The 26,888-nt window shown below is 38.1% G+C and overlaps 1 protein-coding gene across 5 annotated transcripts in view; it reads left to right on the top strand.

Annotated features, from left to right (window-relative positions):
* BCO2 (beta-carotene oxygenase 2) overlaps positions 1-26,888 on the top strand; it is a 701,930-nt gene that overhangs the window by 406,366 nt on the left and 268,676 nt on the right. For 4 of the 5 annotated variants that reach the window (XM_044081057.1, XM_044081053.1, XM_044081055.1 and 1 more), the window contains exon 6: positions 12,545-12,673. The exons of the other annotated variant lie outside the window; for it this stretch is intronic. In XM_044081057.1, coding sequence (XP_043936992.1) covers positions 12,545-12,673 — 129 coding nt within the window. The remainder of the gene's footprint in view (positions 1-12,544; positions 12,674-26,888) is intronic. 5 annotated transcript variants of the gene reach the window in all.

The following is a 26,888-nucleotide window of genomic DNA, read 5'->3' as shown; positions in this document are numbered from 1 at the left end:
CCCCCATGATCCTTTTTTCCTTCTTCAATTACAAAAAATCCAAAGGCAGACAGTTTAAAGTGTGTTTATATATTGCATTTCTCCCATCCCTATTTTTAATGTCATTTAAGTGTTCATATATTCTTTTTTTTAATTTTTGTGTGGTTTTCCCAATATAGAATGCATTGCATTTTTTCACAAACCTCACAGCTGACAACCTCCCCTCTGAATACTTGAAAATTGCAGCTGATACACTAGCCTACCCAATTTCAATTCTAATCAACCATTCCATAACATAAGGCTATGTTCCCTTGATATGGAAGATATCCCACATCACTCACCTCCACAAAGGCACCCCCTCCACCGACCTCTCTAATTACCACCCCATTGCTATCCTCTCCCCTCTCTCCAAAATACTTGAAAAATGGATCAACACCCAGGTCTCCAACTACCTCCTAGCTAATAATCTCCTCTCCAAAACCCTACATGATTTCAGGCCATATCACAGCACTGCCTCCACTCTGCTCTCCTTCACCAACACTATACTTCATCACAAAAACAATGACCTTTTCTCTACTGCCATATTTCTCGATCTCTCAAAGGCCTTTGACATGGTGTCTCATAAGTTACTACTCTCTACTCTCCCCAACCTCTCCTTCTCACAATCAGCCTGCAACTGGTTCCACAGCTATCTACACTGATGCCAGCAATCAGTAATCTGGGATGATAACCTATCACCTCACCTCCCAGTTACTCTCGCAGTTCCCCGAGGGTCTATCCTTGGCCCTCTGCTATTCTCACTTTTCACTTACAACCTACATACTGCCACTACACAAGCATCTCTTATACAGTACACAGATGACTCTACTCTCATGTGCTCTGCCCCCATTCTACCAGAACTACAACAAATCACACAGCAATCATTGTCTTCTGTAGAAAGCTGGCTATCCAATGCTCAGCTCCTATTCAACCCGAGTAAGACAAAACTTCTCCTGTTCCAACCTTCCAAAGCCACCCAAAACACCCCCCACTTCAACATTCTCGCCAAAGACAATACCATCATCTCTCCATCAGAACACACAAAATTACTCAGTGTGGAAATAGAAAACAAACTTAGATTTGACACCCACATATCTCTCACAATAAGAAAAGTTCACAAGAAACTTGGTGCATTATATCGAAGCTGCCAATTCCTAACCAAGATGGCTAGAATCTCCATAGCCAATTCCCAGCTAATCTCCACCCTACTCTATGCATCCCCCACACTTACCAACCTTAGACAGACATACAGACCTATACAGGCTAGATGCTTGTTACAACTAAATTGATAAATTTGCCACTGGAACTTCCTACTGCAGCCATCATTGTATCTCCCTTAAATAACTAAACTGGCTAGAACTCCCACAAGTCCTTCACTTTAATCAACTCACCCTCAATCATAAACTTATTAACCACCTCCATAACATGCCTTCCCTTCAAAACCTTCTCCAACACTATCAATCCACTAGGCCCCTAAGAGCAAGCAACAAAAATCAACTCACTGTTATCAAACCCAAAAACTCAGCAGGAGAAGCCATATTTTCATGTACCATATCGAAACTTTGGAACAATCTTCCACCCTCTATAACTACTCTACCTTCCAGCAGCCTTTTCAAGACTGCACTCAAATTCTACTTAAATTTGCACTGGCTTTGTTCTTGCTCTAATCCAGACTAATACCCCCACCTTACCCTCCCCCCACCTGGACTCTTAACCCAACTATACTACCGCCACTACTAACCACAGTCAGAATTAGCTAGTTGTCTTTACATACTTTAGCATCTTGTCTGACAACTTAATTTCTTGTTGTTTATATTAGTAACAATCTTAACTTGCAACATTTACTGTATATACTGTTGATAATCAGTATCTTGTTATTGTATTAAAGTCAAAAACCTGTAATGTTGTTTACTATTGCTGCAACTTTGTATCTCTATCGTGTACATGATGTGGAGCTTTTATCCCCGGGCATCTGCTTAAAAAGGACCTGTGTCCAGTCAGAATTTCCCAGTAAATAAATGTAAATAAATAAAATAAAATAAATATAAACCACCCCACTGCTGTTGCAATTTGAATACATTCCCGCTTGAATCAATCTTTCTCTTGCCTCAAGGTAAACCAAATCCTTGTTCACTATATAAGGGCATTGGGCACATGCTCCACATTTAAATGTTCTTTTCCTTCGATTAACATTACTCCCACATCTATTATTCTCCAATATTTCCTTAATATTACCACCCTTTTTGTACACAAAATTCGAAAGTTCCTTAAACAACCCCTCCAGATCAGAATAACAAGAAAATCTTTCCCAATTTCTCTTCACTGCTTCTCTTATACTATATGTATCACTATTAAAACTTGTAATATAGGCTCCTTTATACCTCTCGTTCATTCGTTCTGTCTTGCTGTTTTCCCCATAGGATTACCTCTAAACCCTATATTGTCCTACCCATTCCCTAAAATATGTTTATATTTATCTTGTCTTCCTTCTTTCACTTCTTTCATAATTTCCACTACTAATTTTCATGAATATTTCCTCTCACAAAACATAACTTTTAATTGATTACACTCTTCTTCAAAGTCCGCTTCACCAGAGGTCATCCTTGAGCCTCTAATAAACTTCCCTTTCACTATACTCCTTTTAAAACTATATGAGTAGGTACTTAAGAAATATAAATAAGAAATGGAAAAAGTTTCTTTCCTATTTATAGTGGTTTTGAATTCTTCAGTCTCATCCATCTTATGTACTATTACATCTAAGTAATCCATTTTGACCTTAGTTATATTATAAGTGAATGTAAGAAAATCTGTAGTGTTATTCATGTAGTCCATAAATTCCCTAAGTTCTATCTCTGTTCCAGTCCAGAAAATAAATATATCGTCGAGGAACCTTTTATAAAAATTCCACTTCTTTGCATAGGTCGATCCAAAAATATATTTTTGTTCCCAAACTGATAAAACTATATTGGCATACGTAGGCTCACAACAGGCACACATTTTTACACGTTTTTCTTGCTTATAAAACTCCCCTTCAAAAAAAATAAAATTATTAACAAGTATCATTTCCATTAATTCTATATACAGTTTGGAATCATCATCAGACACCTGTTCATTTTTTAATAGTGCTTCCATGAACCAGTCTAATCCTGTTTTTAGAGTTATGACTGTGAACATGTCTTGTATATCTATGGTAACAAATAACTCCTTCCTATATAAACTATTATTCACACACTTTAAAATATATAAGAGGCAGTGAAAACAGTTATAAAACAGTGCAACTCAGTACAATATAGCACAATGCAATACAATATAATACACTGCAGTACAAAACAACTCAATACAGCTCAGCTAAGTACAACCCAGCATAGCGCCATGCAGCAAAACATAATGCAGTATATTATTATAAGGATCTACTGAACAGTAGGCACAGCTGGTGCAGCACAATAAAGCAAGAGGTGGTTATTAAAGTAATAGTAAGAACACCTGAGCAACAGATGGGAGTATTGCAATGCAGTACTAACTTATTAGTGCACAACTGCTGGCAAGAATGCCACAGCACAATACTCAAGAAGCCATAGGCACAACTCACTTTAGTACTCAACAAGGCAGTTAGTTGAATGAGCAAAATGACACAAAATTCCACAAAGAGAATAATACAGTTGTCAAAATGCTACAAGCAACATTTTGTAAATATAGGGAAGGTTACCATAACATAGTACTCATGGTGTCAACAGCAACCTCAGGTGCCACAATATTAGACAGAGTTTAGAAAAATAATGTAACGTAACAAGATGTGTGATACTACCACAACAAGGATACAATACAGCAGGATAAATAAACAATCAGCCATGGTTGAGAAATACGCAACCAAGAATGACTGATAGTGACAGTATCACTGATGTTTAGTGCTAACTTGCTTGCTGGTAATGTACTTGTACTTAGACTTGGTATCCTTTGGCTTGCTTTTCTAATTATGCATTTCTGTCTATACTTATTCTGTATTTTATATTCCATGTGCACTGCTGCTTTTTCAGCCTGGGTCATGGTTGAAAAGAGTTAGCGGACCTGCACACCTACCTTGTGAGCAAACAGTAAATAAAGAAAGAAAGAAACAAGCAGGCAGAAGTATTCACTGGTATCAAAAGCTCTCAGATGTTTTATTGGCTTTAATTTCTCTAGAAAGTAAAGTGCTCATTGTTACACTCTCTGCTTTCCTAAAATGTAGCATTAGAAGTGTATGAAGTCTTTAGTTTTAATTTTTATATTTTTGGCTTACGAAGTTTGCCAAAGGATGCTTTTAAGTGAAAGGCTAAATTAACTCTGTGTACTAGCTCTCTAATATATTCCAAAGACTCAGCCTCAAAATATTTCCAGTGACAATGCTTAATATGTGTCCAGTTGGTTTTGGAAAAGGCTTACATTTTGATTCTGACATTGATAAGCCATAATACTGAGCAAATGGATAATGGGGTTTAGCTATATATTTGTCTTATATATCAGAAGTGTTTCTGGCTCACAAATAGGAATTTAATATTTAGGATTCCTACAGGAAAAGTGCAGCAACAACTTTTTCAATTATTAATCTAAAATTAAATAATTTTGACGCAATATGGAGAATATCTGATTTCCATATCATATAGCTCTCCTACTTCTATTTGGGATAAGCATTGTTCCTGTTGTCACACAATTCCATTATGGGAGGGGTTATGGTATTCAATTATGGAAGAAATATTTGTCATTGATTCTTTTATATAATAGTATTTTACGTAATTTATGGCCCCTTATAATGCATATGTAACCCTAGCAAAGTAGATACTTATACTCATAAAAGGGCAAACATGGGATATGTTGATATGCTGCAACATAACTGTTTACCTGTGTGGTGGGTCTGTCTGCTACACCTACAAAGGACTATTTAAATAATAAGTTAAAAGGACTTATGTTTAATGACCAGAATATTCCCTGGTACCAAACAGTGTTAATAGATTTGTAATCTCAGATTTTTCACGAAAATAAATTAATCATTGTTATACTGTCTGCTTTATTAACATACAGTCATTATTTCACCAGCTGCTTTAGTAAAATACAGTGTTATATCTGCCCTGAACACCCAGTATTTAATTGCTGTCAGTCATTTTAAGGATATTCCTTAATGCCATACAAATCAATGAAAAGTTTAAAAGACACTTTCAGGACTGCCAAGAAAGATGGCTAAAAAGTTTTTGAAATTTTTATATAAAGTTACTGGTGTTTGTGTCAGTAATGTTAATTGCATCTGTATATTGTATTCTTTTCCTTGGCTCAGTTGTATAGCTGTAAATGCTTTATGGGATTATTTATGTTGCTGTATACATCCTGAAAATTTTCTAAATAAAAATAAAAACTTGTTTTCTTTTGAATAAAGAGCCATAGTCCTCCTTTCCCCCCCTAAGTATGTACATATTTAGTAAGTGATCCTTGATTACATGTATAAGGAAGAGTACAGTGCCATGTTAATTATAACATTTTTTCATTTAGCTTATTCCAGGAGAAATCCTTCTTGGAGTCATAAACAAAAGAGAGACAGAGTTCCACATAAAGTTTACATGGACAGACGTACCCACACACTATCTACAACTATACCTACCTTATAATACCTCATTCTATTGCCCATCCATTTCTGAACACTATTCAGCATCAGTAACCTTGCAGTAATTAGGACTATAATATTCTAATCAGAGAAAAGAGAGAGAGAGGGAGAGAAATATAGTGAGAGCGAAAGCAGACCAATTGCCACAGTTAATTGGAAATAGAATAGTTTCCTCTTTAAGTTTGTAGGTTTCCTGAATATGGAGTTATCCAGGTAGGAGTGCAGTGTCCTGTTTGAATTTTAATTTTAATTATTTATATTTCACATGTGAATATCAACAAGGAAAGTCCCATTTTTTGCATAAGGTATGCTGTCAAACAAAACAAACTCAGTATAATAATACATAGCAATAAAAAGTATATTTAAGGGAAACTAAAACAACACACACCACAATTCAGTGAACACCATTTCTTACAATCTTACAGATGGTTGGGTTAGTCCAGAAATACCCCTTCCTGTGAATAATGGTTAATCTGTAGGTAATATTATTTCAGTAATATACACTATGATAGAAACAGATTCAACACCTGCATCATCATATTATTAACTTCAGAAATATGACTTAATTTGGGAAGCAAGCTTTCTGATGATTAAGACCCCATTGTATTACATAATTTAAAACCATACTTTAATACAATGTTGTGCAGTTCAGAAGATAGAAACCACTGCCTTGACACCTTGATTTTGTTTATAATTTGCAGAGACAATCTAAATGTTTAGAACATGTGCTATAGTTCAATATTGAGTGATTTCACTTGCTTAAAAATTGAAGGTGGCATACATGGAAAACAAATAATTTGGCCTAAGTAATTTCATTAGCTAAATTATTCCCAAAAGAAGGAAGTACTTGACTCCTCTATTCATATACATACCCAACAATTTTCTTACTAACGTAGGAGCATAATAAACGTGATTCTTAAAAAACAATTCATAACTTTAGATTCAAGTACTTAAAGTCATACAATTTTATAAACATGATCTTGTAGATCATTACATTTCTGTTCTGAACAAAAATACAAGATTCATTACATCCTATATATTTTTTGTTATTTTAAGCCTTAATCATTAAAATCAATAATCTATTTACTAAACCATGCTTAAAGTGTAGTATCAATTAAAATAACTATAGTAATAATACAGGAATAATATGCTTTTTTCAAATTCAACTTGATTGGCAGCTAGTTGATCATCCATTTAATAGCATTTTATGTAAAAATATGCACTGGATGATAATTCTATTTGTGCAAATGGTACTTTATTTGAAATGCCACTTTTTCTAATAGTGTTGTTACAGCAAATGTCATAGTCATTGCCGTAAGGGTTAATTTGTGGTCTGCTTTAGGATTAGGATTGAATTTTTACTTTGGATACCATCAGGATTAGAATGAAGATGGACTAGTTTTAGAGTAGGGATTAAGGTTAAATCTTAGGCTAAGTTTTGGTGCATGGTTAGGATTAGGTTTAGAGCTATGGTTAGGATAATCAGGTATGAGGAACATTATGTTGTCTGTATGACTGGGAGGTGGGAGCAGCTTTGACTCTGACAAAAAATTCAATGGATAACTCTATTATGTTTTGTGCACTTACAATACGTGTGTGTTTGAGAATATATATATATATATATATATATATATATATATATATATATATATATATATTATAAAAGGGTCTATATTAGAACATCGAAAGTTTAATGTTTCGAATTACTAAAGGTCAACCTTTAATGATCGAACCATTAAAATTTTGAATGTTCAGAAAAAAATAAAAAAAAAAAAGAAAATCTAAAGGGTGTAGGAAGGGCCCCTGCACTTCCACATGGGGAACTGTGCCCCCCATACCCCCCGCTACTTAAATATACCAACTCCAAGACCACACTACATTGAAGTAAATGGAAGTCTCCTCTTACAGAGATTTCCATTTACCCGTTCGACGTTCTGCACTTTTACTATTCTCGTGTCGACAATGTTGGATTTGACATTGTCGGCTTTTTAGAATATAATAGGTAACCATTATAATAGCATTATTCTGACTATTTCAACAAGATTATGCTGTCTTTTCACTCAAATAATGACAATAATAGAATTCTTTCTATCTGCCTTTATAAAATCTGAAGCTACCAAGTAAAGCAAAGTATGAAACAGAAGATTTAAAAGATAATTTGCAAATATTTTTGTTACCTTGTGGTGCTGCAGTAGCGTTGTCACCTCACAGTAAGACACTGTCCAGTTAGATTCTCAGCTAGAGCGTCTTCTGCGTGGAGACATGCGTGAATGGGCATACCTTCGTTGAAGGTTGTGCATCAGGGCTGGTAACTCGGCATGAAAAAATCAACTACCAATCATTAGTGGACCAGAGTTCCGCTGTGGCGACCCCTAACCGGGGAAAGCCGAAAGACGCAACAACAACAACTACAAAAAAAGGGTAATAAAACTAATAAATTGTTACTGTGACTCAGTCCTGGCAATGTCTAGGCAACATCAATAAACAATAGAATAGAATAGAGAGCAGAGTCTAAGATCATATTTGTGAAGCCTTAATTGTTTTTCGTATGTTAGATATGATTTTTACAAATATAAACTAGCATGTATCTTTGCATACTTTCGAAAGTTTGATTGAGTAGCAATAAAAAGTCATTTTACAATGTGAAATTTTTTTCTCTAGTCAGCTTTCATACTAGTTAACTTCCAGCTTGATCAGAAGCCTTCTTCCAAAGTGAAGAATCACACTATTGTTATGAAAGATAAACTAAGCTACAATCTCTATACTTAATTTAATATAGCAAATATTCAGTATATTTGTGTTAGTAAGATAATGACTTAAATGAATCTTAATTTCTTTCAGTAAAAAATCTAAATCCATGAAAGCTATATCTCAACCCTGGTTAAATGCATCATTTACTTTAAAAGCTAAGCACAAGCCAGAAAATGTTAAATGTATGTGATCTCTCTTTCTTAGTGAAAATATCAAAATAATCCATTTTTATTCTTTAATGCGGTAGAATTAATTGAATATGTCTTGCCATTTTAACCTAATGAGATCCTGTATTCCAACATGCATTTTCAAAATAGACTTATCAGAGCAAGGTTTCCTCTTTATAGTTTCCTTTGTTTTTTAAGTGAACATTTCATTATGGCTTTTATTGTCTTTATAGTTGTATTTCGATGCAGCTTCTATTTTAATAAATGTATTGCTATATTTCTCAACATCATCATTTACTACCAAAATTCAGTGTTGATAATTTTCAAAGTATATGACTTACTGATAATATTTAAGCACTTTTTCCTCTTAAAAGTGGCATATTCATTGATGGAATTCAAATAATAAAATACTATTCCTTACCTTATGATAAAAAGGTAACTGTGTTCAATTCAGGTAAGTCATTCTGTGGTCTATCAGTGTAAGAGATCAGTTCAATCATTTTTGTAGATTAACAATAATTAGAAAAAAATAGAAAACAGTCAAAGACATCGGCACCCAAAACATTACAACGTGCCCATTTTTGTAAGAAAGTCCTTCTATATTGCCCAGCTTATAAACAAAGGGATTGTGTCTAGATCTGGAGATATCATTGCCCCCCTTTATACAACCCTCATCAGGCCAATTTTTGAGTATAATGTCCCCTTTGGCATCTATCTGTCCAGAAACATGCAACAACTGGAATGCCCACAGAACACTTTATTAAAATGATACAAGGCCTAAACATGTCCTACATGGACAGACGCAAGGCCCTGTCACTATACTCAATATCCTACAAACTGCTAAGAGGTGACCTGTTGTTGGCATACAAGGTATCCTCTGATCCAATACTGATTGAATTATTACACATTAGCAAGTAAAATGGCACCAGAATTACTTGGTCTAGGGATATAAACCTCTTCTGCAACATCAACAGAACATTTTGGAAGAACTGCTATATCTCACAGGGGATCCAGCTGATCTGGAACAGACTCCTCATCCACATAAAACAAAATTCATTCCTATCCATATTCAAGTGCAAGTTGGATCTCTGGATGGGAAAAAGAAAATTTATGTAGTACTAATGGACAGCAGCAGCTCTTAAATGCTCCATCCCATCCATGGGTCCCCTCAAATTATCTATGGTATAATCCCAGTTATTCTCATTAGGGGTAATATTTAATTATCAACCATAGGATGGGTAAAAACAGTCTCTAACCAAGTGGGATAGCTTAATTCAAGTATAAAAATGGAAATTGGTTAGGCTTAAAATGGTCCACAAGATAAGGTAGGATAATACTTACCTATGAACCTATTATGACTTTTAGAAACTTAGGCTGTACAGTATAACATCTTAATGAAGATGGATGCAGTCTCATAATTTAACATACAATTCCATTCCCGTTTTTTTAACATAGGTATTATAACACAGCATATTCATTATAAGCATGTGCTTTAAATAAGCTGTTACTAATATCAAAAATCATATGGTCGGCTTTTATATATTTTCTGAGTCAATGTAATGAATCCTGAGTGATTCTGGTAATGGATAAATACTTATCAAAATAAAGCTCTTTAACCCCATTGCAAGATGTATATTTAAGCTATTTTTTTTACTATGAGAGTCGTGAATTTTAACCGATGAAGAATTACTCTACCACCCAGAATCAATGTATTTTCATAACCAATCTTACTACAGACAAAACTGTTTTCACTTTCATTGTGGTTTCAGTTAAAGCTAAAGTTCAAATTACATACTTTGTATTCCAGTATGAAAATGGTGGTGGCCTTTGGTATTATTGATCAATTTATATCAGAAATGTTATTATCAAACTCTATTGTGTTTCTAAGTTGTATTGCTATTTATTCAGATACTGATGAACAATGTGACAAAATGTAATGCAATTTAATGGCTGTATGTATTTTATTGTTTGTGCCCTTACATTAGGTTATGTATGGAGATATGAACATTAGAGGGTGTGGGGAATGATATAGAAGGGTGAATGCTGTCTTTATAGCATTTTGTTATTAATTATGTGGCACGTGATATAATCATATGTACTGGCAAAGGCATGTTTTAATGAACTGTGATGCAAAGTTCACACTTTCATTTCATATGCATTTGTCAGCAGTGTGCTATGTGATTGAATGTGACTTGATGGCAGATACTATTGATATTTTTGTAGGGAGGGATAGTCTGATGTTTTATGGACTGATTTTTGTATTTGTGATATAGATTCAAAAACGATGCCTATTAAAACAGAGTTTGAACATTAAGCAAATTAAAATCTAACTATTACACTTTCTTGAAAGAACTTTTTCTGAGAGAAAGAATCCCGTCCTTTACATAGTGATGCTTTCATTAAAAACTTTCATAGTCTAAAACAGATTATTTTGTTTTTAACCAGTTATGACCATTCAGACATTTTAAAACACCTTTAAAGTGGATGAGGTTCTTTGCAGTCAAGTTCATCTCACTAGTGATGAACTCCGCAACCACTATTTTCCATGGGAAATCACTGCCTGTTTATTTTGTAACTGTGCACCAGCAGTGATTCTTTTTTTGTTTTTGGATTTTCTCCTTTCACTAGTGCTTTTGCAGCTTGGGAGTTGGGCATTTGAAGGTCACTTCTGAGTCAACTATTTTTATATCAGTCTGACTGTTGCTGACATGATTTTGAGTACAGTTTACAGTGTCAAACTTCAATGCTGAGTTGGACCTACATTTTCTGCATTAGGGTGAGAAATTAACAGCTTGAGTTTTCTTATTTTAAATAAATGCCACCCTGTAACTACCGACTGTGAATGAAGTATGGGATGCTGCTGTTTTGTCATTCTCCAGTGCTAAAACTATGAAATTAATAACCTCTGAGTGATTGTACAGCACATGGCATTTTTGTCATATGAGTGTATATGGAAAGAGAGAAGATAATTTTATCTCTCATATAAGTTCAGGCCTGGACTATCAAAATTAACCCTTTTTTGTTTAATTTATTATGAGTCTTTACATCCCACTCACAGATACTCACTACTCATGTAGATGAAAAACATTCTCCTTGTTGTCATGTTCATTTACAGAGTCATGCTGAACACTTTGAATAAGTATGTATTTACAGCATTGTTAAGTTTATATGGGCTGTCCCCTTCTTTTAATCTTTAAAATTTATTCTGTGTTCTGTTTTTTTTTTTTTTTTTGGAAAACCTCAAAATCCTACATATTACAGCTATCAGCTAAACAGTTTCCTAGAGTAATACACAGCCATTCATTCAGTAGTTTGCAGCATAAAGATATCTGAAAGGAAACTAAAGACAACTGGGATTGACAAAAAAGGGTTATTGTACTTGGACACTATACTGATAGGATGGTGGTTTCCAGGAAACTCATCTTTAGCCTCTTCACGATGTGTGCTAGTTTATCCTGCCAGGTGACATCTGGATCAGGAGCGACTAAACTATGTGATTCTTTTAGTGTGTCCCTATCACCAGTTGAAGTTACAAGAATCCATAATTCATAAGTACCACATTCATTGTCTTACATTTAAAATGAGAGCAAACATTTTGCTTACTAATCGATATCCTGCATGTTATAGCAAAGCAAAGAGACAAACGTGAATTCATGGTGTCTCGGGTCAGCTAACTAAACTGTGTGAGAAAAGTGCACAAATACATTGCTTTTAGTATAGCTTTGTTTTGCAACATTTACTGAATATCCCTTTCACAGTACAATCTCTACAAAATACAAGAGTTAGTTACCTTAGCTATACAAACACACACACACACACACACACACACACACACACATATATATATATATATATATATATATATATATATATATATATATATATATATATATATATATATATATATATGTATTTATGTATAGAATCTCATTGCAATGAAGCATTAATCTAAAGCTGCCATTTTTCTTCTCCTATGTAGGTTCAAGATATAACATAATACGTATTCCTCCACAGAAGGCAAATAGTGAAGATACACTTCATGGGGCTAAAATAATGTGTTCAATTCCTGCTGCAGATAGTAAAAGACCATCATATTATCACAGTTTTGGTAAGCACCATTAAGAGGTGAAGTATGATAGAGGTTATGTATTGAAAATATTTTTATTCTGTCATTTAGGGCTTTATATGAGATACTAAGTGTTTTGTTAATTTCATTTTCACAATACTCCTTCAAAAGCTTTTTTCAACCGTTATTTACAAATGACTCGTAATTAAAAAAAGTATTTTAATGCTGTAGAAAAGTAATTCACAACATTAATAATATACAACAGCAGGAGCGGCATAAATAAATGTCTTCTAATCTCATATGTCATTTTTCCATCATTGCTTCCATTATATTTTTTTACAAGAATAGTAATGCTGTATGAACTTTACTGACCAATCTTCAGTTTGTTCTATTTCTTTCTGCTTCACTCTAAACCTGGTCTATCAACAGTTTAGTTTTCTCAACAGTTAACTCCATTTATTTTTTTTGTTAAACAAGAAACATCTTTATTAAATTATCACATATGACATAGGCCATGTTACATTTATATACATGAAAATAAACGATAGTGATACAATCTCAGTTACAAACATACATTCCAAACAATAACGACACAATTGTAGCTGCAAACATTATACATCACTTTTAACATATCCAGTCATTGTTAGTCAGCCACTACATAGCTCATTCAAATCCTGCCTTCTTTAAAATCTTGTTCCCCTTCTGTATGTATTGATCCCAAATTTCCCATTTTTTTCCTATGTAATGTGCTCCTATCCTTTTCTAAAGATCCTGGTTCCAGTTGTTTCTCTGTTTTTGTCTTTGCTACTTCTAGTAAAGTTGGTTTAGACTTTGATTTCCATTTTCTAGTAATTGCTTTTTTGGCAGCCATCATAATTAGACTCAGCAAGGCCTTACTATGTCTAGGCAATCCCAATTCTGTATCATAGCTCAATAAAATCATTTCCCTAGTTACTCCAATTTGCTCACCTATCATCTCTGACAGAGTAGTCTGCAGGGACACTTTAAAGCCTGCCAACTCATTGCACTCCCAGAAAATATGTTCCCAGTTACCTCTTTCTTTCTCAACACACCTTTAACATTTGCTCTCTAACTGAGGAAAAATTCTTTGAAGTCTGCTTGGGGTATAGAAATATGTATGTAAACACTTCCAGGCAAAGATCCTAAATCTTCTAGATTTTGTTGCATATTTGGGAGACATACATATATCCCTCATTGTTTCTTTATGAATTGCTGATCTAATCTCTCTTCCCAATCCTTCCTAACCTCCTCTGATTGATTCTTATAGTTATCATGCAATATTTTATATGCTCTACTAATTATTTCATTCTTAATGGCAATTTTTGTTCTAGATTCTACTAAAAACTCTGCTACTGCTGGTATTTTGTATTTTGTATTTTGTTTCCCCCCCCCCATCTTTTTCTCTTTGCCTATATTCTGATATTAGTCCTTGATTAGTCCCAGAGATCATCCATGCGCAACTATCAGCAGGCAAAACCACATTTCAAGTCATAGCCGGTTATAGATCACCCACCATGTCCCAAGATGCTCACTCTGCATTCCTTGAGACATTGGAAAATATAAAGGTCCTACCCAACACCATAATCTTGGGTGATTTCAACTACCCTGGTATAGACTGGGTGAACTACCAATGTTCCAACTCCTATGCTCAGCGATTCATACAATTTATAAATTCAAATGCCCTTGAACAACTAGTATGTTCCCTCACTAGAGGGGACAACATATTGGATTTAATCATCACAAATATGGGCGCCCATTGTACCACACCCGTTATCACTCCCTCCCTCCTTGGTCAGATCCAACCACAAACTGATAACGCTGGACATTCTCACCCCTCCACCTCCCCCAGTCAAAGAAACCATAGTCAAAAACCTTTCCAAAGCAAACTTCAAACTACTTGCGTCAGAAGTGGAAAGCTTCACTATTCCCTTGCAGAAGGATAATGATATCCAGGATGCGGAATCCTACACCAAGGCACTCTATATGCATCTTCAGGATTGCATGGACCATGCTATCCCAAATAAAACCAAGACTCCTTCCTCAAGCAAGAAGAAACCAGTCTGGTGAACCCCAGCTATAAGCAAACTGTACAATAAAAGGAGGAGACTTCTACAAAAAAGGCCAAATCTCAAGTAGAAAAATCATCCCTGATCAGCATTAGTAAGAAACTGAGGGCCCTCATCAACTCAACTAAAGCTAATTTTGAAAAGAAAGTTGCCAAGGATGCCAAGGATAACCATAAGGCCTTCTATGGCTACGTCAAAAACCTAAATGGCAGTGCTCAGGTCTGTTCTGAGCTAGTACAAAATGGAACAAAATACACTGACCCTTCTGACATTGCCAACATCTTGGCTGACAGGTTCAGTGCAAATCCCCCCCACCACCACCTACAGGGCCTATTACCATTCCAGGGGATTGTGTAAGTCCAATTATTACTGATATGTTGGTTAACAAGGCTCTATCTAAAGCTAAAAACACTGCCTCCATGGGACCAGATGGTGTCCCAGGCTGTGTCATATGTGAGCTCCAAAAGGAATTAACCCCGCATCTTAATACCCTGTTCAGTCTCAGCCTCTCCACAGGATATGTGCCCATAGAATGGTGGATGGCAATGGTGGTCCCGCTACACAAGGGTGGGGCCACAACTGACCCTGGGAACTACCGACCCATAAGCCTGACCAGTCTGATCTGTAAGGCTATGGAGCAAATCATTATGGAACTCATAAATGGTGAGATTGGGAACCTCCAGTTGCTGGACCCACACAGTTCGGCTTCGTCAAGGGCAGATCATGCCTCCTGAATCAGGTGGATTTCTTTGAGACAGTTACTCAGTCTATAGATAAGGGAAAGGAGGTACACATGGCTTACCTTGACCTTGCTAAAGCATTTGACACCATTCCCCATTCAGGTATTATTGATAAGCCTGGGCATAAACCCTTACATCACAAGATGGATCACAAACTGGCTCTCAGACAGATCCCATAAAGTAAGCGTAGTGGGATCTATGTCCGAATCCAGACCAGTAATGAGTGGTGTGCCTCAGGGCTCTGTCCTGGGGCCCCTCCTGTTTGGCATATACTTCTCAGAAGTACAGGCAAGCATGGAAGGGCTGTGGCTGACTAGGTTTGCGGACGACTGCAAACTGGGTGCTATAATAGAGTCTCCGGCTGACATGGAGATCCTCCAGAAGGGCCTAAATGAGAATGATGCATGGTGTCAAAGCCATGGTCTCAAGCTAAATACAAAAAAATGTGTAGTAATCCCCTTTGGAAAAAACAGAGTACCCGCAAACTACAACATAGGAGGTAATCCCCTGAAATCTGAAGAAGAAATAAGGGATCTAGGGACCCAAGTAGATAGTCAGCTTTCCTTTGATAACCATGTTGCCAAAGTGGTTAGAAAATCCTTCTATGTGACACATCTGATCACGAAAGGGTTCGTATCAAGATCTAAGGATGTAATGGTGTCCCTCTACTCTTCCCTCATCAGACCCATTATTGAGTACAATGCACCAATTGGAATGTACCTGGCTAGACATCTCCAGCAGCTGGAGAGACCACAGAGGTACCTAACCAAGAGGATTACTGGCCTCAAACAGTTGCCCTATGCAGCACAATTGAAAAAGCTAAGACTGTTCTCTGTTGCATACCGCTTTCTCAGAGGCGATCTCTGTCTAACGTACAGAGCCATGTCCAACCCAGAATTGTTGAACATGCTCCATCTTAGCAAAACCAAATCTACTTGAGCTACATGCTCTAGGGATATAAACCTCAACACAACAATGAATAGAACATGCTGAAGGATAGATTCCTTCACAGAGACTTCCTTACTATGGAACAGGGTCCCGATCTACATAAGACAGAGCCCCTCACTATCACTCTTCAAGAGGAACCTTGATGAGTGGATGGGTAACAGAAAGTTCACACCAGGGATCACACCAACAGCACTACTAGATAGGGGCCAAGGGTACTAGCTGCTAGTACAAGGGTCTAGGGAACTACTAAAGGGGCGGTGAATACCGCACAATGTGGCTGGGCTAATATATGCCTTCGGGCAGATAGCCCAGTACCAACCTATGAACCTATGAACCTATATGGGAGGCAGTCTCTAGCCTGCAGTCCAAATAAGTTCTTGGCATCTTCCCATTCTATTATAATTTTCTCTCTAGTTATTTGCTCCCAATACCTTGGATCCTTTGCCAGTTTTCTCCAATATATTCCCGCCCCCTCTTGCCTATTGTCTGTATACCTAATTACAGTCATCCCTATCGGCAAAATCTTCTTTCTCCATTCCCATTTTGGCTTAGATCTTAGAAGAACTTCTGCTCCTTTATGAACCTAATATTCTGTATGATTATAGTTGTTCTCCTTAAAGGCCTGCATTGAATTCATATGTGATTGTATAATGAGTATATCAGCCTTCTCCAGCCAAAATTTTACCCTAGCTGAACTGCACTTTAAAACTCATTCAAGATTCCACCATCTGGTCCCAATATTTCATTATCAACTCTTTCCTCTGGCATTAGTGTTCATTTCCATCTTCCTTTTCGTGAAATAGCCTGTTAGAATAAAATATTATTCTCACTAGCTCAACGTTTTGAGTTTAAAAATGTTTTTACTTACCTGATAAACATGGGAGCCTGCAGGATTTTTTGCAGGGGGGTGTAAACCCAGAGCCCCCCCCCCACACACACAAAACCCACAGCCATTCCAGTGTCTCGTTTCTTGGCTGTTTCTCCTTACTTGCCATAAAAGCTGTTCAAAACTCTCAGTGCTCCACGGAGGACAGTTTCCTGTTTGGATGCATTGAAATACATTTGTGTCCCTGTCTTGGACAGTCTTTATCAATGATATCCACAACACGGTTACCTTCAGCTGAAAATTCAGCATGAGAACAACTGGCTATTTACAATGTTTTAAAGACAGAGAACACCCTTCTTGTCTCCTCAGTACATTTCACAGGTCTATTGGTGGTTGGCACTATTAAGCATGCATCATCACAGTAATGGTAGTTGGAAACCCTGTTATTCTAACAGCAACTTTCTAAGTTTATAAGAGCAATATTTAAAATCAGTCCCTATTTTTGTCCTTTGTTCCCAGATATCTTGTGCTAAGAGGTCGAGAGAAGTACAGAAACCAGAGTCAGACCAAGGTCATATGGGGTCCTAGGCAGGACACTGGATTGGAGACCCCTGTCACATGATGTCATGATGTCATCATACCCCCTCCAAAAGTAGTCTGCCCATGTATGCACAAGCACAGAATGGCATCAAAATGAATAATTTCCCCCAAAGATTCCATCAGTAGCTTGCCCATGTGTACACTAGTGCAAACATGACATCAAAACAAATAATTTCTCTCAAAGATCCTTTCAGTAGTCTGTCCATGTATGCACCCAAGCACCAAATGATATCATAATGAAATATTTCACATAAATACCCCTTCAGGCTTCAGACATTTGTACATGTATGCACAAAAGCACTAAATGACATCAAAAATTAACCATTTCCCCCAGTTACCACTTCCGGCTTCAGTAGTATGTATGTCTATGCACACAAGCACCAAATTACATCAAAATGAAACTCTAATGTTAAGCATCCCTTCAGAACACTATCCATGCATGCACAAGCACCAAAATGGCACCAAATGAAGCATTTCCCCTATATATTCTTTTAGCAGTCTGTCCATGTATGCACACAAGTACCAAATGACATCAACATGAATCATTTCCCTTAAAGACCCCTTTGGTAGTCTGTTCATGTATGCAGAAGCACCAAAATGAAAAATTTCCTCTAACAACCCCTTCAGTAGTCTGCCTGTCTGTCCATTTATGTAAGCACAAGTGCTAAAATGAAGAATCCCCCAAGACCCTTCAGTAGTCTGTGTGTCCATGTATGCATGTATGTATGTATGCAAAAGCCCGAAAATTAAACATCCCACCCAAAGACCCCTTCAATAGTCTGTCTGTCTATGTATGCACGCACAATCACCAAAATGAAACATTCCCACAACAATCCCTTCAATGGTCTGTTCATCCATGTATGTACAAGCATTAAAATAAAACATACCCCTCAAAGACCCCCTCATTAGTCAGTCCATCCATGTATGTTAGCAGATGCACCAAAATGAAATACCCCAAGACCTCTTCAATATTCTGACTGTATTTATGCACAAGTATCAAAATGAAACACTCCCCAAGACATTTTCAGTAGTCTGCCCGTACATGTATGTATGCACAAGCAGCAAAATGAAACACCCCCATAATAACCCCTTCAGTAGTCTGTTCCATCCATGTGTGCATGTACAAGAACCAAAATGAAACAATCCCCAAAGACTCATTCAGTAGTCTGTCCATCAATGTACATATGCACAAGCGCTAAAATAAAATACCTCCCTAAAAAAAAAACTCTTCAGTAGTCTGTCCATTCATTTTGCATGCACAAACACCAAAATAAAGCACCCATCCCCTATGACCTCTTCAAAAGTCTGTATATCCATGTATGTATGCATGCACAAGCAACAAAATTAATCCCCCCAAGACCCCTCCAGTAGTCTGTCCATCCATGTATGTATGCAAAAGCACCAAAATGAAACACCCCAAAAAATCCCTTCAATATGTATGTGTGCACAAGCACCAAAATGAAACATCCCCAAAGACTGCTTCAGTAGTTTCCCATGCATGCACAACCACCAAACTGAAACATTTCCCCTAATGACCAACCCTCAGTAGTCTGTCCATGTATGCACAAAAAGCAAATTGTATTATTTATTTATTTATTTATTTAATTTTACATTTGTTAACCAGGATAGTCCACTGGACAAATATCCGTTTTCAGTGGAGTCCTGGGGAGAAAAGCTCCGTAATAAGAAAAACATGTATTGTATAATGTAAACACAAAGGTAGCAGAGAAAAGTTACAAGCAAGTTAAGTACAGACATAATATTTACATTCAAGTTAAAAAAAAACTTGATGAAAACAAAGAAGTATTACAGCATCACTGGAGTCTCAAGTCTATGAGAAACATCAACACTGTGACAACTACAAAATAAAGGTGAATTAAATGTTTAAACCAGAATCAACATCTCATTAATGATATATCATATGCATATGTACAGTCTTAGGACCAAGTCCCTTTACATGTTAAGTAAAAATTGTGATATTAGGTTAGGAGAGGTGAGCGTGGTGGAAGAGGGTCTAACCTGGTGTAGTGCAATTGCATAGCCAGCTACTAATGAGATGGGTTTTTAATTATTTTTTAAACTGTGTAAAGGAACTGATAGTAGTTATTTGACTGGATAGAGCATTCCAGATTTTGGATACATAATTAGAGAAGAGGGAGTCGCCTGCATTATTGTTAGTTTTAGATACAATTAGAGTAGGTTTATTGCTGAGTGAAGAGTACTATTATTGCTGTGGAGGTGAAGTGGGTTTTGAAGTGCAGGGGGGTTTTCAGGATAATACAGAATTTTATGGGCCAGGACAAGTTGATTGTAGTGTAAGATTTGTGGAGGTTCCAGCCAGCTGAGCTGCTTCAAGGATGAGCACTGGTGAGACCTATATGGGAATTCAGAGGTGACACTAGCAATTTTGTTACAGCATGAGTCAAGCCTGGCTATATCTACTTTTCTAAGGTTGGATAGAATAGGTGAGGCATAGAGGAGGGTTGTGATGAGGTGGGTGTGGGCTATAGTTGCTTTAGTTGGTTGGGTATAGAGAGTACCTAGTTTTTTGTGGACCTTCTTGATGGTCTGAGAGATATGAATATCAAATCTGAGTCTGTTATCAATCTCAACACTGCGAAGTTTGGTATGCTCTGAGGAGAGATAGTAGTATTATTGCTGGACAAGATATTGAAAGTGGTGGTTGATGAGCCGGACCTAGTAGGTTTAAAGAGCAGTAGTTTGGTTTTAGCAGGGTTTAGAATAAGTTGGGTACTGGATAGCCATGATTCCATAGAGAGGAATGATTCTTGTGTTAAAGTATGAAGATCATTTAGTGAGGAAGCTGCACAAATGAATGTAGAATCATCTGCATACTGAATGAAAGATGCATTGGGAGTGGAGGAATAGAAATTATTGGTATAGAGGGTGAACAGTAGTGGGCCTAATATAGAACCCTGGGGAACACCAAGAGTGACTGGAAGAAGGAGTGAGAGGTCTTGTTTCCACAGAACCGCCTGGTGTTGACTGGTTAAATAGCTTTGGAACCATGCTATGGAGGATTGAAAAAGAGCTAATTCAGACATTTTGTGATAAGAATGTCATGTCTAACCATATCAAAGGCCTTTGATAGGTCAAGAAAGGTGGCAGAAATGTATTGATCATTGTTTCTATGAGATTTGACTGTATTGGTGAAGGCCATGAGGGCAGTGGTGGAAGGGACGAAACCCATGCTGATTATCTGAGAGAAGTTTATGTGTATGGAGGTAGTCTAGTAGTTGGAAATATACACATTTTTCAAGAATTTTTGCTAAAGGAGATAGTATTGCTATTGGTTGTTAGACAGTAAGTTCTGTGGAGCTGCCTCCTTTATGTAAGGGGATTATATAAGATATTTTCCAAATTTTGGGGACAATGGCTTCTGAAAGGGATCTATTAATTAGAATGGCTATAGGGTAGGCCACTGCTTCTGCAGCAGTTTTCAGGAATTCCTTTGGTAATTTGTCAGCAGCCAGAGCAGTGGACTTTAGTTTTACGAGGAGCTTTTTTATTTTATAGATAGAGATATGTTGGCGCTTGGTTTGAAGGGTGGAGTAGTAATTAATCTTGTCAAGTTTTACTAGCTTTTTGGCTTTATTCCTAAGGTCCTGATATCTTTGTTTAGCAGCTGGAGACTTGACAGAATGCTAATGATCCCATGCTTTGTCCCTGGTTTTAAGGAGGAGTTTGTTTTTTTTTTTTTTTTTTTGTGGTAAGCCAAGGTGTGGGATTAGCTCTGATTCTTAAGGTTCTAGGGGGCCATGAAGATTTAATATGTCTAGAAAGGTGGTATTAAAGTAGGAAATGGTCTTGTTTAGTTCCAGGTATTTCAGGGGTGTCCCATTGCAATGGTTTAGTTCTACAATGAAGTTAATGGGGTTAAAGTTTTTTTCTGCTTCTGATGGTATGGTAGACAGTACTCTTAGGATTATGATTATTTTGACGTAGTAGGAAGTTTGGCAGTTGGTCACTTAGACCATCTGGAAAGCATCCTGCTAGAGTGGGGTGAATTGGTTTATTAGTTAAAATCCAGTCCAGGACAGATTCTTAGCTAGTTGCTTTGTCAATTCTTGTAGGTGTTTGGATGGTTTGGGTAAAGCCATGAAGGTGAATGTGGTTTGTTGGGGTGGGGTAGTTACAGGATAGCCAGTCTATATTAAAATTCCCCAGACAAATAGGTTCATTTTGGTGGGATAGACAGGACTAATGGAGTAGGTTTTCCAGGGTGGGTATGTTGTTGTCGGGAAGTATATAGCATCAAATTATGTTTATTCTTTTTTGTAGTTGAGTGTTAGTTGGATGAACAATATTTCAGCATTGTCCAGAGAGGGATATTTTATGCATACTGGTTGCAATGTGAGATGATTTTTAAATAATATGGCAATGCTGCCCCCTTTTTTGTTCTTTCTATCCTTCCTTAGGATATTGTATCCTGGTGGGATAATTTCATTGTCACTGATGTGTGGCTTAAGCCAGGTCTCAGTTAAGACAACTGCCTGGCAGGTAAAGTGAGAGGCAGGCATGTAGATAATGGCTTTTGTTGGAGATACTTCTACAGTTTATATATAGAAAGAGTAGGTCAGTTGTTTTCCTGGGGGGTTGATTTAAGCTACTGGGGAGATGAGGAATTTGAGGTGATGGAAGGTTTGAAGGAGTAGCAGGTCTGGGGTTAGGATGAACATCCCCACAGTGAGATAATTTAGAGGCAATAAAGAGTAATTTAGAGGCAATAAAGATAAAGGTCTGGAAGAGTTTTGTGATTTATCTTTTAAATTTTAGGGAGGGTTTGGAATAGTTAGGGTGTTGTAGTATTTTAAAGTAAGAATAGTCGGTGGGTAATAGTGTGAGAAGAGATTGAGAAGTGAGATTGAGTGGTATGCTGGTGAAAGGTAGCAGTATCTGTATGATGTGAAGTTACATGTAGGTGGGTGTGGTAAGAGGTGAGAAGACTCAAAGCTGACAGTAGAATTAGTGTAGGAAAAGGCATTAATAGCATATTGGTATGCTATCTGAGTACTGTAGTGTTTGATAAAGGTCGAGTATGGGAGTATTTTTTAGAGAAGCTAGTCCATAATAAGGGTGGGGTATGGGAGAATTAGTTAGAGAAGCTAAGTTGGGGAGGGTAATAAAAGAGTAGTACCTCTTGGCCGGGTTAAGGAGGATAGTTGGGTGATATGTATGGTTGGGTAATGAGGATATGGGTGTGTTTAGGGGTGACTGGACAGACTACTGAGAGGGTTGTTAGGGGAAATGTTTTATTTTGGTGCTTGTGCATACATTGGACAAAACAGTGATGGGGGCCTTGGGGAAAAAATTAAATTTTGGTGCTTGTGCATACATGAATGACATCAAAATGAATCATTTTACCAAATGACTCCTTCAGTAGTCTGTCCATGTGTGCTCATGCACACAAGCATCAAATGACATCAGAATGAATCATTTCTGACAGAGATCACTTCACTAGTTTGTCCATGTATGCACAAGCACCAAAATAAAACATTTCCCCAAAGGGCCCTTTCAGTAGTCTATCCATGTGTGCACAAGCACCAACATGACATCAAAAAGAATCATTTCCCTCAAATACCCCTCATGATTCAGTAGTCTGTCCATGTGTGCACACAAGCACAAAATTACATCAAAATGAAACATTTCTACCAAGGATCCCTTCATTAGTCTGTCAGTGTATGCACAAGCAACAAAATGAAGCATTTCCACTAACACCCCCCTCAGCAGTCTGTCCATGTATACACAAGCACAAAATTACATCAAAATGAATCATTTCCCCCAAGGTGACCTTAAGTAGTTTGTTCATGCATGCACAAGCACCAAAATGAATTTTTTCCCCAAGGACCCTTCACTGTTTTGTCCAATGTATGCACAAGCACCAAAATAAAGCATTTCCCCTAACAACCTACTCAGTAGTCTGTCCATGTATGCACAAGCAAAAATGACATCAAAATGAATCATTCCCTCCAAGGTTCCTGTAAGTAGATTGTCCATGTATGCTCAAGAACCAAAATTAAACATTTTCTCCAATGATCCCTTCAGTGGTTTGTCCATGTATGCACAAGCACCAAAATGAAACATTTCTCCTGATGACCTCCTCAGTAGTCTGTCCATGTATGCATACAAGCACAAAATTACATCAAAATTAATTATTTCCCACAAGGATCCCTTACGTAGTTTGTCCATGTATGCACAAGCACAAAAATTAAAGATTTTCTCCAATGACCCCTTCAGTAGTATTTATCTATGTATGCACAAGCACTAAAATGAAAAAGTTTCCCCAACAACCTCTTCAGTAGTCTGTCCATGTATGCACACAAGCACCAAATGACATCAAAATAAATTAATCTGATGTTGTTAATCTTCATTCATTCCTTACTGATGGGTTATCGGTTCCATCCTTGGAACCGAGCCAGCCTTATACTAAGGTCGTGTCAGCCAAAAACTCTTGAGCCAAGATCCTACCCACAATGCTCTTCTCCCTGTTACCTCAGATCTCATTTGCCGCGTTGCTGTACAGCCGTGTCAAGCCTTCTCTCTCAGCTAAGTGTTCAACTTTTTGAAGTTTTTCTATTATTAGCGTTTAGAAAGTTTTCAATTCTTCACTATCTCTATACTCCTACCCTATTGCAACGTTGAGACTCTCTCCCTGTAGTATTTTCCCTTTTCTTACCTTTGAGGTAATTCTCCATTACCATCATTGGTAATTCTTCTTCTTCCCCTTTCTTACCCTTCTGGGTAGCTTCTTGGCCTTTTTTAGTAGTGTTGTAGTTTCTCCTCGATATCACAATGTTGGATAAGAAAATTACTGTTGGTTTCAAACAATGTAAAGAATGCGGCCATAAGTTACCGCTTTTTGATGGCCATGATTTGTGTGTTTATTGCTTGAATGTATGCCACCTTTCAGTGAACCCTCTGTGTGGGATTTCTAGTAATTTTTTGACTAGGACTCTGAATGAAAGGAAGAATAAATGTATTCTAAAAGGCCTCCTTCAAACTCCTTTCTGTGAGGCTATCTCTGGGTCGGAGGACTCACCCCCTCCTTCTAAACCCCGTAAGAAGCGTTCTTCTTCTTCCTCCTTGAGGTCGCTCAGTTCATCTCCCTTTGGAGATCACAAAGAGTCGACTCACAAAAAGATAAAAATCTCGGGTCTGGCTCTGTCATCTGTGGTCCTTTCAGCCCCAGTCTCGGCACTGCCCCAGTTTATTCTCACTCCAGCTATGTCTACTTCATCACTACCAGTACCGGTGTTCCCGGTGCAGACACTTAAGGCTCTGACAGTTTAGATGCAACCTTTTTTGGCACCACTGATGTCAGTGCAGACCCTCTTGGCACAATCTCTACAGGTACAGTCTCCTTCAGCACCATTGTTGCAGACTCCTTTGGCTCACCCTTGCCTATGCAGTCAACTTTTGGAATACTGCCCTCTACGGTGCAGACACCTTCGACACCAACTTGCTCGGTGCACTCACTTTCAACACTGTTGTTACCGGTGCAGACACCTTCTTCAACTGCATTGTATTCTTCGGTGCAGACATTTTCCATACCGCCCTTCACAGTGCAGACACCTTCAATGCCTATGGCACCACCTTTGTCAGCACAGATACCCTTGGCACCATTCTCCTTGGTGCAGACACCCTCGGTTCCAGACTCTGCACCACAAAAACTCACAAAAACTAAGTACTGTCCTTCCTTGGATCCTTTTGTGGGAAGTCAGTACAGCCCCTTTTAGACAGGCCAGAATCTGCATCAGGTCTGTCTATGAGATCGACCAGGAGCCTCTCAGAGCAGGATGTGTTGCGGCTTGTTGACCAGTTGCTTGTGGCCAGGGGACACTCTCACCCATCTAAAGCTGTGCTCCCTCTTGCAGGTGACTATATTTCTTCACAAACTCCTGCTTACACTCCTCCTTTGACTTCCAGGGAAGCATTGAAGCTCCTTCCTCTAACAGCAGCTTCCCTTCCTTCGACACCAAAAGTGGACCTCACTTTGGAGGTGGAGTCATCCTTGTGGCCCTTGGTGCACTGGGCACCGGGCCCTTCTTAGGCTAGCGGCTGTGCCGTGGGGGTAGGCATTCTTGGTTTGACGCCAAGTTTTTTCTATGGCAACCTCCAGGATTCCTCCTCCCCTCACGTTCCACAGTCCTCTTGAGACTCCTGGTCTGGGGGTCGACTCATTGGAGTGAGGTGTGACCCCGGTTCCAAGGTTGTTATGCTAGGTTCCGGGCTCCTATCCCTCTTCGGGCGGTCCAGTCTTCCAGGCCATGGAGATGGCACTTGCCTCTGCTGGCAAAATATCCATGTCAGAGTTCATTCCCCCCTCTGTGCTGAAACTGTCACAAGCCACAACTACCAGACCCCAGGCACAAGGGCCTCAGGATTCTCCCCCTCAGGAGAGCCCCATCTTGCAATCTTCTCCAGAGCTCCCCACTGAGGAAGTCCCTTGCAATCATGCAAGAGGAAGCACATGGACTCCACTGAGGAGTCTCTAACCAAAGATATGGACTTTGATGATGGGGAAGAGTCCCCACTGTCACCTTCTGATAAGGTGTCCTTTGGTGACATCTTCGAGATCCTAAGACAGAGGGGCAACTGGAAGTCACTAACCATTCCTCAGAGAAATCTGTATTCCTGCAAGCCTTTAGTGCCCAACCCCCTACCTCCTGGGATACCTCACTGGCCGATGAGCTTGTCCAGCTTATCGTCCAGCATACAAGGAAGGCTCCTAACACTTTGGAAGTTATACCTCAGAGGCCTGACAAAATTTTATCTCCCCCTGCTGAACATCGTCATTGGTCCAAAGATCTTCCAGTAGATGCCATGGTGGTGGCGGCTGCAACTAAAAAAGACTTGGCAGAAGAGAGCCAGACTGTCCATCTGCCCAACAAGGAGTCACGGGTGATAGGCAGACTCGGGAAGCATGTGCTTGCTTCATCAACCTTCGCTGTAAGGTCCTTCAACTACTTGGCACACTTTACGAGGTTCCAGAGAGACCTTATCAACCAAATCTCTGAAACCTTGTCAGGAGCTGT

This window comes from Protopterus annectens, chromosome 8.part0, assembly GCF_019279795.1.
Source record: "Protopterus annectens isolate FY-2018-M chromosome 8.part0, PAN1.0, whole genome shotgun sequence".
Classification (NCBI taxonomy): domain Eukaryota; kingdom Metazoa; phylum Chordata; order Ceratodontiformes; family Protopteridae; genus Protopterus; species Protopterus annectens.
This window is presented reverse-complemented; position numbering and strand designations above follow the sequence as displayed.